Source organism: Rattus norvegicus, chromosome 10 (assembly GCF_021556685.1).
Source record: "Rattus norvegicus strain SHRSP/BbbUtx chromosome 10, alternate assembly SHRSP_T2T, whole genome shotgun sequence".
NCBI classification, from domain to species: Eukaryota; Metazoa; Chordata; class Mammalia; order Rodentia; family Muridae; genus Rattus; species Rattus norvegicus.
Genome location: NC_141543.1, coordinates 37,677,306 through 37,693,191, shown reverse-complemented (window position 1 = coordinate 37,693,191; position 15,886 = coordinate 37,677,306). Strand labels below are relative to the sequence as shown.

Genomic DNA, 15,886 nt, shown 5'->3' with positions numbered 1-15,886 from the left:
CCTTACCCGTCATAGAGTTACCCTATCGCCACCGGGCCCCGTGTCTTGGGTTGGTCCGAGCTCGAGGAAAGTTGCCCATCCCTGGATACAATGACTCCACATGACTGTGACAAAAATGATCTAGGGCGAACTCTTGATCTTTCAAAGAGGCCAGCCATATGTTGGGAGAAGTACCCTTTTTAATGGTGGTCATAGCCTGGTAAACAACCACTTTGTGTCTGGCATGTTCTCTTTTTAAACAGCCAATAAGCCAGAAACCTACTCCGCATCCCAGGAGGACAATAGCTCCCCAGGACAAACATGCCCGCCCACTCCTTAACAAGGGAGAAAGCATTGGTAATCCATGAGGTAAAGTCTTCAACTGTGATGGGGTCCAGCCTAGTGCTGTTGAGGACAGCAATCTGCATCAGCAATTGTCTTGATAGTTGCTCTGCTTTCATGGACCAGTTTCCTTTCAGATAATTCGAGATTTCTTTGTTCTGTTGAAAATTCTGAGAAAAGTTAGCTCGAAAAGGAATAATGCATAAACCTCTAAGGGAGGAAACACAAGACAACTGTGTCATATGATACAGTGCTTCAATTTGTTCTTGAACTAAATCTATCCTTTGATTGGCTAATAGAAGGCCAGATGCCAAATGGGTATTAAATTCTTCTTGTATCTCTAGCGCCACTGCAGTTCTTTATACAATCTGATTGACAGTCTCAGCCGTCTGTATTTGATTGGTCATAGCGATTTCAGCTGTGGTAGCTGCGGCAGCAGACAGCACAATGGCTGAAATTATGGCTGCCGTAATTCCAAAATCTCTTTTGGCTCTCAGCAAATTAAGAATAGGAAAGCTATCTAGGTTTGCCTCCACTGGGATTGGCACAAAGGAGGGAATCTTAACCATCACTGTGTGTCATTGGTGCCATCCCAGCATTCAGCTAAATAGCAGACTACATCAGAGCTAATACAATTTAAAGCACCACTGCTTACATTAGTGCTTATCAGAAAAAAGGTGATCTAGCACATACTGAAGTACTAGTGGCAGTATTATTTACCAAGAGGTTATTATATTGAATATTGGTCAACCTGGTATCACCTTTTCTGGTAGCTGAAACATTATACAGCATGAAGTTCTCTCCCATCAACCTAGCAAAGGGGGTCAGGGATGTATATAACCCTTGCTCATTGGACAGCACCCATTGAAACCAAGGCCAGAGATTATGCTTGTCAGTCTTATTCTCAAAACAGTAGAATTGCTATGAACTGGCGTGGGTACTGGCCAGGATCTGGCAATAGCCCACAGAGTGAGTGAATTAACCTGTATTACCATTCCCAGTAGTAATAGTAGGGTTCGTAGTCTCATCTTCAGGAAGAGCAGAAGGCAATTTTCGAGTCAAACGCTCAGGTACCCAAATTGGATTTTCTTGATTCTGCGGAAAAACACAAATCGCTCCCCTAGATCTCGAAATCACGGGATCTGGGCCACGCCATTCATCAGTTAAGACATCCTTCCACTTTACTTCTGCATTAGTTATAGGTGTAGTAGTAGCATGGTGATCTGAGGCAGAGCGGCCATGCACATCCAAAATTAAGAAATTTAGAGTAAAAAGAGCTAAAGAAAGTTGTTCTTTTGGTGTTTGGCTGCTGGCAATTCCCTCTTTTTGTGTTTGTATAAGCTCTTTTAAGGTACGACATACCCTTTCCACAATTCCTTGACCTTGGGGATTGTATGGCAATCCTGTAGTATGTTTGACCTGCATTGTCTGGCAAAATGCCTGAAAAGACTTAGCAGTATAGGCAGGCCCGTTGTCTGTCTTGAGACTATCAGGCTTTCCCCCAGGCTGCCCATGCCTCTAAGCAATGGCTAATGGCATTACGAGCCTTTTCACCAGTCATCAGAGTAGCGTGTATAATACCAGAACAGGTATCAACAGAAATATGCATATTTTAAATTTTACCAGTTTTATGTCAACTTTCTGTTATCAATGTTACATTTTTTAAACCATATCCAATAACTTAAAAGCCAATAGTCCATAACCAAGGCATGTAGAGAATATTTATACATTTAAAACCAGTCAGAAAACAAAATTGAAGTGGCTACACATATCTTAGCTACAGGTGCAAGGCTCCAAGGGCTGATTGAAACTGCTTTTTTAAGAGAAGCACCTTGTCACTTGCTAAATCTCCTTGAGACCAGGAATCCAAGTAGGCACACTCAAGTTTATCTTTTTGTTTGATTCTCCTGAATAAATTTTCAGGCGGTCTACCTCTATCAAATCTGATCAGTATGACTCTGTGAGGTTTCCAGAGCCTAATCACATACCTAGCAATAGCCTCAACTTGAGCCACAACAAAAGCTGCACTGACCCCATTTTTTATCTCTGCCTTCTCTCTGTTCCTTTTATCTCCTTTTCTTTTCTTTTTTTCTTTCGAGACCTTTTCTCCCTCTGACATACTTTCTTGTTGCTCTGCAAGGACCCTCTGACCTGTCCTAACGGCTCTAAGGGCTTCCTCACATCGTTTATCCTATAAGCAGGCAGGGACCATTTGCCAAAGAGGTTTTGGTCCGGGCTTAAGCTTGCCGTCTGTGGCTTCTCTATCCCACACAAAGAAAAAAAGAAACAAAATTACCAGCCTTGCCCACAAAGGATCCATAACTTTAGGTTTCTTTACAGTGGCTCTCCACCTAGGCCCATATCTTTCTTCCTCATATAGGGCTGCCTCTTCCTCTAATTCCTCCTCCTCCGACTCTGACAACTCTTGCTCAGAGTCACTGCCAGCCAGTTCTAAGGCTTCTAATTCTTTTAATGGATACAAAGTATCCTCTCCGGATGACTTGTACTTCATCCTCCAGGGCATACCTATTTTTTCCTCCGGTGTTTCTTCCGCCTTTTGTATCTCTTTCACTTTTGTTTTAGTAACCTTTTTCTTTTTGCGCGCTCCTAATTTCTCACTCTGCTCCGTTTCTGACATGCTCTCTTCCAAAAAGGGTATGCCTCTCGAAGCTTACCTTTTAATTTACCTTCTTGCAGTTCTGAATCCTCTTCAGCACACTGAAGGGTCCCCTCGGCACCGGCGATGTTGGTTCCCGGGTTTTGGCACCACTTGTCGCGCGCCCAATGTCCCGCCAGCAAGAACGACTCGCGGCAACAGGATTCTTCTGCGAGCAAGCCTTTACTGTGTTACAGCTCTTCTTAGTGTTACAGCTCTTCTTCGTGTTACAGCTCTTCTTCGTGTTACAGCTCTTCTCAGTGTTACAGCTCTTCTCAGTGTTACAGCTCTTCTTAGTGTTACAGCTCTTCTCAGTGTTACAGCTCTTCTGAACAGGGACTTCGAGCAGCAAAGTCGCTCGACTTATATACACAACAGTATGCTAATTATCTCTCAGGGATTGGTGGGGCATGGATCACCCCACTACTTGTCCTCCAGGGATTGGTGGAGAATGAATCACCTCATTAGCATATTAACGGTCAACTGACACCTGGTGCATAAACCGCACATGTGCAGTACCGCTGTTCACCACTAGAGGGAGCCCTAGCAAGGGGACAAGCCTGCACATGCGCAGTAAGTCGTTTATATCCAGACAAGGCTGGATGTCGGCGCCATCTTTGTTTCGCCGCGCCGCTCTCTACAATTAGCCCTCTATCAGATGTAGGATTGGTAAAGATCTTTTCACAATCTGTTGGTTGCCTTTTGTCCTAATGACAGTGTCTCTTGCTTTACAAAAGCTTTGCAGTTTTATGAGGTCCCATTTTTCAATTTTTGATCTTAGAATATAAGCCATTGGTGTTTTGTTCAGGAAATTTTCCCTATTGCCCATGTGTTTGAGACTCTTCCCCACTTTTTCTTCTATTAGTTTGAGTGTATCTGGTTTGATGTGGAGGTCCTTGATCCACTTGCACTTAAGCTTTGTACAGGGTGATAAGAATGGATCGATTTGCATTCTTCTACATGCTGACCTACAGTTGAACCAGCACCATTTGTTGAAAATGCTATCTTTCTTCCATTGGATGGTTTTAGCTCCTTTGTCAAAGATCAAGTGACTATAGGTGTGTGGGTTCATTTCTGGGTCTTCAATTCTGTTCCACTGATCTATCTGCCTGTCTCTGAACTCACACCATACAGTTTTTATGACTATTACTCTGTAATACTGCTTAAAGTCAGGGATGGTGATTCCCTCAGAAGTTCTTTTATTGTTGAGTATAGTTTTCGCTATCCTGGATTTTTTTGTTATTCCAAATGAATTTGCAAATTGCTTTATCTCTATAAAGAATTGAATAGGAATTTTGATGGGGATTGCATTGAATCTGGAGATTGCTTTTGGCAAAATACCCATCTTTATATTAATCCTGCCAATCCATGAGCATGGAAGATCTTTCCATCTTCTGAGATCTTCCTCAATTTCTTTCTTCAGAGATTTGAAGTTCTTGTCATACAGATCTTTCACTTGCTTAGTTAAAGTCACACCAAGATATTTTATGTTATTCAGGACTGTTGTGAATGGTGTCATTTCCCTAATTTCTTTCTCAGCCTGTTTATCCTTTGAGTAGAGGAAGGCTACAGATTTGTTTGAGTTAATTTTATACCCAGCTACTTTGCCAAAGTTGTTTATCAGGTTAAGTAGTTCTCTGGTGGAACTTTTGGGATCGCTTAAGTACACTATCACATCATCTGCAAATAGTGATATTTTGATTTCTTCCCTTCCAATTTGTATCCCTTTGACCTCCTTTCGCTGTCTGATTGTTCTAGTTAGGACTTTGAGTACTATATTGAATAAATATGGAGAGAGTGGGCAGCCTTGTCTAGTCCCTGATTTTAGTGGGATTGTTCAAGTTTCTCTCCATTTAATTTGATAGTAGCTACTGGTTTGCTGTATATTGCTTTGCTATGTTTAGATATTGGCCTTGAATTCCTGATCTTTCCAGGACTTTTATCATGAAGGGGTATTGAATTTTGTCAAATCCAAAAGCACATCAAAACGATCATCTATCATGATCTAGTAGGCTTCATCCCAGGGATGATTTAATATATGAAAATCCATCTATGTAATCCACTATATAAACAGTTATCTTTTTTTTTTTTTTTGGTTCTTTTTTTTCGGAGCTGGGGACCGAACCCAGGGCCTTGCGCTTCCTAGGCAAGCGCTCTACCACTGAGCTAAATCCCCAGCCCCAACAGTTATCTTTTTATTTGACATCTCTTTACCACTGTAATTTTATGTACAGACAGTACAAAGATAATTGTCTCCCATGACAGTTTTGACAGAAAATTTTAATTATCGATGGTTATCATATGTAACCATACAGTTTTACATAATAATAACATTCATTGTATATAACATATCGGCAGAAGTATTCTAATTAACTCTATATTTTGCATATAAAACAAAAGGTAAGAGGAGTGTAATAATATGTGTTAAAGCGAGTATTTTCGTGAAAATATTGTTTTGGCTAAGTGACTATGAAAACTGACCTGTAGATTTACATTTTTACACATGTGAAAATGGTCTTTTCCTTCTGGTCTACCTCTTCTTTGTTCTCCAGGTATTTGCAGTGCTGCCCAGTATGGGTCCCATTTACCCAGAGTGTGTCCTTTTCATTTCAATGCTATCATGTCCCTGTGTTTAGTGAGTAGGTGTCATGGGTTGACAGTAATGTTCCCAAAACATCTTCCACCAGCAGGAGAGCTATCAATGATGTACCTGCATGGATACTGCAGGCCATGCAAATATATTCTACACCATCCTAGATGCATGAATTCTTGGTTCAGTTTCCTCTTAATTGAATCTCCAAGGGACCAGCAAGTCCCCGAAAGGCCCAGTGTTAAAGGAAACTGGAGTAGAGAAAGACAGTATCTAATAAACTCCACCGAGAGCTCCTTTACACTCAGTGCCAGAGAACATTTGACTGTGTTCTCACATTCCTGGGCCCTCTTCCAGGTTGTTCAAAAGAAGTCTGTACCCTTGAGGACTTAAAACTTCAATTTCATTCATTGAACAATAATTATTTTTCTAAGAAGGAATCAAAAGACAGATTTGAGATTGTCTCCCCTAATTGTTTTTAGCAATTCAACATATTTACATTGTTAATGAGAGAACATAACATCCTCAGCCCACATGGATTCCCCAACTGGTATGTTGTTGTTGGTATGAGTTGCAGTGCCTTACATTTGCCTGATAAACCTTCCACTATTACCATTCCCAGGAATTTCCTCCTTGTCTTCTTTGCTCTTGATTCATTTTACAAACTTGGAGAGTGAAGAGTTGCAAATATGGTGGGAATGCTAGGCCCACTGACACTGAGAAGTAGCTATTAAGCTAGGGAGCAAAGGATCTGTACTCAAACCTTATGAATTGCCTGGGTTTTGAAATCTTCACAAGTCAATAATGGTGTTGGACAAAATCACTGCTTCTTGAGACCCCAAAGGTTCTTTGGAGAGGTTTCAAGGCACTCCAACTTCTTCATGTTTAACATGATAATTACAAGATTTTATTTGAAAATAGTTATACTATAAAAAGAAGTTTAAGTAGGGAAGCTATGTTTTCAGATGCTTTACAATATTTAGAATGTGCTGGGCAGCTTTTTCCAATAATCTCCCTTGAGCCCCAGGTTCTATTGTTGGAGATCAGTAATGATAAGTGTTGGGTTTCTTTTGGATATTTGGTACTCAGTTGAGGTTGAGTGCTGGCATTACAGACCAATAGAATTCAGGCTTGTCTACCTATATGGTAATAGGGATAAACAATGCTCTTACCAGTTACTGAGTGTAAAAATCTATGATTGTTACTTGATTAAACAGAGTTGTAGGTGCTTTTAAAAATGACACTGCAGATTTTGACGTATACACCCCTAACAGAGAGTTGCTCTTCAATGTAACCATTGCATTCTGTCAATTTATAACATTATAAACATGTATTAAAAACGTCTTGGGGTTGGAGATTTAGCTCAGTGGTAGAGCACTTGCCTAGCAAGCGCAAGGCCCTGGGTTCGGTCCCCAGCTCCGGAAAAAAAACAAAAAACAAAAAACAAAAAATCTTGATATCTCTATTTGTACATCTTTCCAACAAACGATCATTTCATACCTAGACAAACAGTGATGCTCTTAGTTGTGGTGACTCAAAGGAAAGCAGCTACAGGAAGATAGTAGGTACCACAATAAGTTTCTCTACATTTACCCCAGAGCGTCCTACCAATCAGACTTGCAGGATCATTATGCCAAGATTCTTATGTGACTCATCTCCCTGCTGTGCCAGAAGTCTTGTGGTCAAGTACAAAGGTTAATTTCTCACTCAGGTCTTTCAGAAAACTAGCAGCTGAAAACTGTAGGGCCTTATAGATAAGACTCCAAGACTTTAGGATCATTGTCTTATTTCACAGAATGACCAAATAGAAAATAAAGGTCTCGTCTTCTTCAGGCTTCCAGGAGATTTTTTTTCTCCTACTGATTGATCTTCATGCATAAAAGGGAGAGTGAGGGATGACCAGTTTCTGTCCCTATCCTCTACAATACATCTGTAATGCATAGGAGAGTTATTGGAAGGTGTGTGATAAAATTGAGATCATCTAATAGTGCTGAATTAGTCTTTGGCTCATGATTCCCAGTGCAGTAGAAATTAATACCCAGTAGACTAGAGTGTCCTCACTATTCTTAGCAAAGTTTCAGCAGTCAACCGAAGTTGTGGCTATAAGATTATCTTTAGTTCCACAGGGAGAAGGCAAAATTGTTGCATTTGAGACTTTTTTGTTGTTAACTCTGAAAGTAAATTTCTGGTTAGTTATTTTTATGCTACCCACAGGCAGTGTCAAGGTCAATTTGTTTGCTTAGGCAAATACCACATTGTATACTAGGACTTTGGTGGCCCTCCGAATATCACCTTCAAAACACAGTTGGGAGTCTATGGGTTCCTTTAGAAAATGGCTTGCAGGGCATGCTTTCATTCAAAGATGTGCATGAGTATCTTTACACTCACTGAGAAATAAGGTTGGATCAGATAAAGGGCCTGACATGAATGCCTAGGAGAGCAGATTTTGTCCAGAGGAAACAGACTTAGAGTTGTCAGAAGGTGGGGACATACAGCAGGCAGCCACCCATATCCCTTCATCAGTTGATCTCCCTGCTTTTTCCTTCCCTCTTTCAGAGGTTTTAATGTGAGTGGTTCTCTGTACCTGCTTCCTTTCAGATGCCTCAGGAACAGTACTCACACCACAGGAGCACCATGCCCAGCTCTGAGGGGCCACACATATACAAAGTGGGGATTTACGGCTGGAGGAAAAGATGCCTGTATTTCTTTGTCCTACTCCTCATGATTTTAATACTGGTGAACTTGGCCATGACCATCTGGATTCTCAAGGTCATGAACTTCACAATTGTAAGTAAAACCCTGTAGATGTGTTAGCTCTCACTGGAGGAAAAGGAAGCAAGGAGCCAGAGAGCAAAGGAATGTGGGAAAGTGCTGCCCTGTTACCTGGCATTTGAATATGAATACCAGCTTCTGTCTAATATCAGTTCTTCTGAGGCAAGAATCCAAATGTAGAGTCCTCCCTGTCATTTAAGGTATCTTATAGGCCTTCACTCCATCATCATAATGTTTCTGCATCCTATAGTCTTTAACCGCCTTGAGCAAGTAAATCAGAGAGAAATAAAGGATAAAGTGAAATTTGTTTTCAGGAATTTTAGTAGCAATCATGAATCATTTCACCAGGCAGGAGCTGAAATGTATGATTACAGCTGAGCTTCAAGAATCATTTAAGAGTGTTAGTAGTCAAATTACACCTGCTTGTAATTTGTCAGTGAACCGCACTGTGGTTCACTGACAATCTCCAGTTTGGGGAGGGAAATCGTTTCTGCTTTTGCATGGGTAAAGTGGAAATGAGAGGAAACGAGCTGCATCTCTTTGCTTTGTTAGTTTTTTTAGAGATGTGCATTTTTACACAACTCTTGCTTCTGGTGCTCAGGGTGTTATTTAGAGCTGTCATTGACTTGTTGGAATTCAAGTGGCGAGAACACTGTTGCAGATATAACATGTGTGTACTCAGAACTCTTTTTCATTTAGTGATTTGAGTCTGTAGAATCAATATAATTAACTTATAATGAGGAGGTCACAGATGCTAATCTGCTGCCCAGGGAATACATTTTCTCATTCTGATGTCAAAAGTTAATGGAGAGGCAATAAAACAACTACTTCTTGAGAAAGAAATAGTGTCATAACAAAGTGAACGGTGAGGTTTTCCTGTGAAAATCCCAAATGGGAACATGGATATTTGGGGAGTTTTGAATCACAAAATGCATTTTTTTCTTGGCTTGCTCAGGCTATGTTTGTTGGTTGGTATGGCTTTTCCTTCTGTCTTTCCAACCTGAGAGTAATATATCCTGACAGTTTTCCACTGTCTTTATGTATCTCATGTCATATTTACCTCTCCAAAGGACAAGAGCTTGCATGTGTTTCCTCAACAAGCTGAGATGTTTATGCATAATTTCTGTGTGCCTTCATCCATTACTCATGGTAGAGCCCACTGGTACTTGGGTGAAATTTGGTGTCCATAAACCAAGTTCAAGATAATGACTTCAGGGTTAAGAATGGATCGTTCTTTGATTCCCAGAGTTAAAGTCCAGAAACATATAACCAAAAGTAGACCTAATGTTTCATAACTTTGTCTTGAAAATGTTTCAGTTACTTTATAGAATATAGACTAGCTTTCCTTATTCCAACATCAACTTTGGAACATAGCATTGGTCAATTTTCACGTGGATGCTTTGGGTCCCAGGTCAACATTCTACAATGATAGAACACATTATGATGAATTCGTGGATGGCATTCAATACACACAATTTGGATGGTGGTGTTCTTTATGAACACACAAGTTTCAGAGAAATATTTCAATAAAGAAAAGGGTACAACCAGATTTTATTTAGTCCTTGCAAGTGAAGATGGGATGAAAATGGAGAAAATTAATAGCAATTTCTGTGGGAGAAGCGGTCTTCACCCCATGAGGTTTTAAGTCCAGGTAATTGCAACTGGCATTTATTGATGTGACTATGCCAGTGTTCTTTTTTTTTTTTTTATTAACTTGAGTATTTCTTATATACATTTCGAGTGTTATTCCCTTTCCCGGTTTCCGGGCAAACATTCCCCTCCCCCCTCCCCTTCCTTATGGGTGTTTCCCTCCCAACCCTCCCCCCATTGCCGCCCTCCCCCCATAGACTAGTTCACTGGGGGTTCAGTCTTAGCAGGACCCAGTATGCCAGTGTTCTTAAACTTAACATTTAAAAATATATGAATCAAAACAGTGTCTACACTTCAGAATTAAACATGAGGAAGCAAGAACTTAGGCATAGCATAGAGAACAGTAACTTGGACATTTAAAGGGTAGGCTTCATGAAACTTGACTATTGGTTGATATGTCAGGGTTGGGGTAAAAAGACACTTTGGAAGAATTTCCATTTATGGATTTAGCTCAGTGGTAGAGTGCTTGCCTAGCAATTCAAGGCCCCAGGTTTGGTCCTCAGCTCCAGGAAAAAACAAAACAAAAACAACAAAAACTTCAATATTAAGAAAATACGACTTGTGTAGTCAGCTTCATCTGACAAGATTCAAAGAAATAGATGCAAATATATAGAGAACATCACTTACCATGGGCAGACGTGAACTTGGAGAGCAGCGAGACATTAAGTTAAAAAATAATCTCTATGAAATCAACTACTTCCTGTAGTTAACTAAATTGAGTGCCAGACTTCAGAGTCCTTAAAGCTTTACCATACCAAGTACTTATTGTAGTGAGAATAATGCCATTATTAGTCATAATTGGTACTTTATAGTAGTAATGCATTTGAGCAAATAGAACTCAAGTATTAGAAAATTGGTCTGGCCCTGCAAGCTAAAAGCATATTTTATTCATCAGTCACAGCACAAAACATAGTCTCTTAGAATTATAATTCCATGACACAAATAATAATTTAGTTACAATGAAGATCTTGCAAAATTGGAACAAGGTGTTAATCAATATTCTACTGGAGAGTAGGAGTTGGGAGAGCAAAGGGAATCAATGAGGTGGCAGAACGTCGTTTTATGCAGGGCTTTTAAACATTTTATCAATCGAAAAGAGTGGTTGTTTTATGTGCTTGGATTGTTCAAAAATTGGGGATTTAAAAAAGTTTATATTATAATCAACTCCCCATAATACAGGAAACTAATCTAGGTTAGTGTCATTTTTGAGGACTTGGAAATTTATACAATATTGCAGACTATGTTTGTTTGCTTTGGTGTCAAAGTTGTGTTTCACTCCATCCCTAAGGATACAAAGTCTAGGAAAGGGCTGTTGCTATAACAACATGGATTTACAAATGAGCTTTCTTTATTTTGAAGTAAATCTAAAGATAAATACTTTTGCTTTCCCCTACTTGTGGCAAAATACTACAGTGCCCATGACAGGTCAAGAAAGTCTGGCTAAAATTCAGTTTCCTCTACATTGGAAAGTATATGATTTTCCAATATTAATATATCCAGAAATTAGCCTCTCTTCATTGAGCATACTATGATATGTAAGAAAACTAATACTTCTAGTATCTGTTCTCTGTTCCTAACACTTAAAATTTTTGGTAAATTTCCAAAATAATTGTATAAATATAATAGTAATCCTTTGGGGGGAGGAGAGAGAGAGAGAGAGAGAGAGAGAGAGAGAGAGAAACCACGCTTAAGAGAGGAGAGAGAGAGAGAGAGAGAGAGAGAGAGAGAGAGAGAGAGAGAGACCGTGCTTAAGAGAAGTTAAGTGACTGAGCGAAAGATTATAAGCTAGTGAGTCTAAAAGTGAGTTCAGCTTCCATGTCCAACATCAGATGCTGACACAAGGGAAGGGTCAAGGCTGACAACAGAATGTCACAAGCGGCTCCACACAATAGTGTAGTTGTTGAAGTTTCAGGCTGTGGAGACATTCTAATTATAGTTCATGCTTCTACTAATGACCATGTGACCTTTCAGAAATTCCACCACATCTCAGCACTGCCATTTCCCAGAGGTTACAGCAGGACACCCCACACAGAATTGCTGTGACTATTAGAAGAGATAATGGAGGTGGTATTTAGGATATAGCCTGACAGATACACTTTATATACAGGTTTCATTTCTTCATCATTTATGTTGCTACTATTGTCATTGGCAAATAGAACCTCATAACCCACAACCAATCCATGTTAGACTATCTTTTTTTTTTTTTTTCAACTTGACGCAAGTTAGGGTCATGTGGGAAAAGGGAACTTGAACTGAGAAAATGCCCGAAAATACTGAATTGGCCCATAGGCAAGCCTATAGGGGTTTTTTTCTTGATTCATGACTGATATGGGAAGTCCAGTCCACCCATATGGATAGCGGGTGGTCCTGGATTGTATAGCAAAGCAGGATGAACAAGCTCCTAAGAGAAAACCAGTAAGCAGTGTTCCTGTCATGACTTCTATCACTGGTGGACTGTGAGGTGAAGGTATAAGTTAAAACAAAACAAAACAAATAAACAAAACCACAAATAACAACCAGGCTGCCTTTCCTCGATGCCTTTTTTAATAATGGTATTTATTGCAGAAATAGACAGCAAACTAGAGAATAGACTATTACAAATGGGAAAGAGAGAGAGAGACAGAGAGACAGAGAGAGAGAGACAGAGAGACAGAGAGAGAGAGACAGAGAGACAGAGAGAGAGAGAGAGAGAGAGAGAGAGAGATGGCACACTAGTGATTTGAACCCAAACAAATTGACTGCAGCTCCTGACGTGCTGCAGAAAGCCCCATCCTGAATTTCAGGGATTGATGACTGATTAGGACTTAATATGACCTTTCTTTTTGGAACTCAGGTTGGTGCTAAGAGGTTTTCCAAGGTAGACTTCTACTTGGACTTTTCAATTTTGTATTGTGTTCTTTGCCTTGGTAAGTGAAGTGTCACCTTATAGAAGACTCTTGATTCAGCCAACATCCTTTACAAGCCAATTCCTAAGATGATAGCCTTGAAGACCTTCCAAATAGTACAGTATTGACCATCTATTTTACACTGTCACTGAGCGTAGTGCTTATTAAGTAGCACCACTGGAAAACTGTAGGAGTCCTGGATAGACAGCATGATCTCTTGGCCCAGTAAATATAAAGCCAGATGAAAAGGAGAGCATGGGAGTCTCTTGGACATACACCCTCATTTACAGATGGTAGAATTGGGGTGGGTCATGAAGCCTTCTGACCTGACTCCAGCCTTTCATTTGCCCTGGGATTTTCGCTGGCACAAAGATAATATTCACCTTTTAGCCTCATCCCAGTGGCTTATATAGAGCTAGCTTTTGGGGTATGTTCAATAATTATAAATTTCCCTCTTGTTCATGCCCAGAAAGAGCACCACAGCTAAATACCTGGTCATATGATTTTACTATATGGCTCCCCTGAGTGTCTCTTCATTGACCATAAATACAGACTGGGGATCATAGGTTTGTATGATCATGAAACGTACATCTATTTAATAAAAATGTATATAGAATTTTCGTATACTTTTCTGGTAATATTCATAAAAATACTAAGAGGCAGGTACCCATATTATCCAAGTATAATGGATGAAAATGTGAAGTTTTGAAGTATAGTCACTAGGCCAAGGTCACACAGTCTGGTGAACAACAATGCTAGGGTGGGCTTGCAGAGAGTCTGGCTCAGAGGACAATCTTATTCAGTACACAATGCTGACTGTTTTCCAAGGGCTATTTTTCATGAAGACAAATTGAATTTGTTCAGTGTGATGTCTCAAACATGATTTATTTACCCTAAAGTAAGATCAAGATCCACCGAGGGTCAGAGAAAGGCATTCTAATACTTGTAAATTGGACACATTGTAAAACAGGGAGCACCAGGGAGAATGGCCAGTGTCTTCCATAACTCAGGACAGAGACACCTCATCTGTTTTGGGAAGGCTCACACAACTGTGACCTAGTCAAACTAACTCAAGCAGAGGGGAATGAGGATACACATTAGCAGGGAAGAGAAGGGGATCTATCTCCTGGGGATGCAAGATGTCAGTGAGAAGTCTTCTCTCACTGGGACCTTGGCTTCTTTAGATATTCTCCTTTCCTAAGCCAAAGCCATCAGACTTGCCTTGGGGAAGAATGTAAGGCATGATTTTCTCCACTTTTCTTATGCTGCTGGTAAGTTCTATGTCTGCCCACATTTTCTGTATGCTGGTGACTTTAATTTACATCTACTTTGAAATTCCCCCCTTAGAGAAGCTATCCCCCTTTAGTGCCCACATCTCCCTACTAAAGTCACTCATATATACATACATACATACATACATACATACATACATACATACATACATTTGTACATATTTGTGTGTGTGTGTGTGTGTGTGTGTGTGTGTGTGTGTGTGTGTGTGTGTTATACTGTTCAGGTAAGCTTTGCATGTCCAAATAAGTTTCGCTTGCATGCTCATAGAATGCATGCCTTAGGTGCTGGGACATAGAAAGCCAAAGTCACCTACTTGTAGAGACCTGAGCAGCATCAGATGGATACTCTTACCCTTATCAATCTCATATATGAAAATCTCATCTACACGTGCTCGTCTATCCGTGGGTGGGGTGTGTGCACATGTGCGATGCCCAATTCTTTTTAGTTTTCGCATCCTTTCTCTGAAGTCTTCTCAAATTGAACCTGCATTCCCTCCTTTGTGTTTGGCTTAACCTGCTATTGAACAGCAGAGGACCTACACACTGCCTTTGTTTTCTGGACTGTTTTTCCTATTAGGAGGTGAGCTCCTGGAAGATAGTCACTTGCCCTCTCTATCCCTGACCCACAGCTCTGAGCATGCATGTTGCTTAGCACATACATGACAGAGTATACTTACAGGATAAAATGAATCGAGCAATGTTATGAATAGACAGCCACTTTAAATTGAAATGTATAAAGATGGGTTAATAGAGCTTTATATGGCTTTTAAAATGAAGTATTGGTTGATTTATTAAGGTAGACAGATCATAAATGAAATGAGTGCTTGGACTTCATTATGAAGAGGTATTTTTAATGTAGGTACTCCCTCCCCTGTGTCAACTACCTGCTACATTTTAATTATACAAGGAAAACAACAATGGAGTGTGAACTATATTTAAAGTGGGAGCTGCTTTCTAGTTAATAGACAGATTTGCTAAGCAAATGGAAAGAAGTGGTGTTATTGAGTTTTATATTTCACTTAACATTGTTCATGTATTGAGTGTGTGACTAGCGTCCACCTGACTGTGTGTTCTAGCATCACTTGGAGAAGTAGTAAGTCTTCCCGGGCTGAGGGCACCATCCACTCATCTCTGGTACCTTCACACTTTGCTCCCTTTTTTATTTTTTATTTTAAACATATCTATCTGAAAAGTTGCCAAAGATGTTAGCATTTTAAGCACTATGAAAATTTGAATACAGAAAAGCAAAAACAAACCCACCCCTCCTACTTAATTCCTAAATATGACTCATTAATGTCGCCTATAACTTGAATGTCCTTGAAGCATTGGCAAGAACGTAGGGAGTGCCCTACATTAAAAATGCATCTGCAGAGTGGGTGCTGCACCTTGACTTGGAGGCAGAGTAGAGCTGCTTCTAGAGGTATGGCTGCCATTGAACTGTCCTTGAAAGCAGGAGAGCAGGAGAGCTGACCCTGGCTCCTGTTAGCGGACACACTGAGTGACCCAGCTGGAGCAGTGCTGGAAAGGTTGCCCAATATCTGTCTACACTCTTGTTTGACACAGTCCTCCCACTGGACTTATACCTTACCAATTCAGGTAGACGAGCTGGCCAGTGAGTCCTATGGCTCCTCTTATCTGAACTGTGTGCTGGCATGGCTCGTTTTTGCACTGAATCCTAGACTTTCAGGTGTTTGTGCTTGTACTACAGCAATCTCCCCAG

General features: G+C 40.3%; 1 protein-coding gene across 5 annotated transcripts in view; it reads left to right on the top strand.

Moving 5' to 3' along the window:
• Sgcd (sarcoglycan, delta) overlaps positions 1–15,886 on the top strand; it is a 564,388-nt gene that overhangs the window by 185,847 nt on the left and 362,655 nt on the right. For all 5 annotated transcript variants that reach the window (XR_015630874.1, XM_087573563.1, NM_001109029.1 and 2 more), the window contains 1 exon segment: positions 8,166–8,354. Coding sequence is in view for 4 of the 5 variants with exons in the window: in XM_087573563.1 (XP_087429689.1) it covers positions 8,166–8,354 (189 nt within the window). In the remaining variant the exon portion in view is untranslated.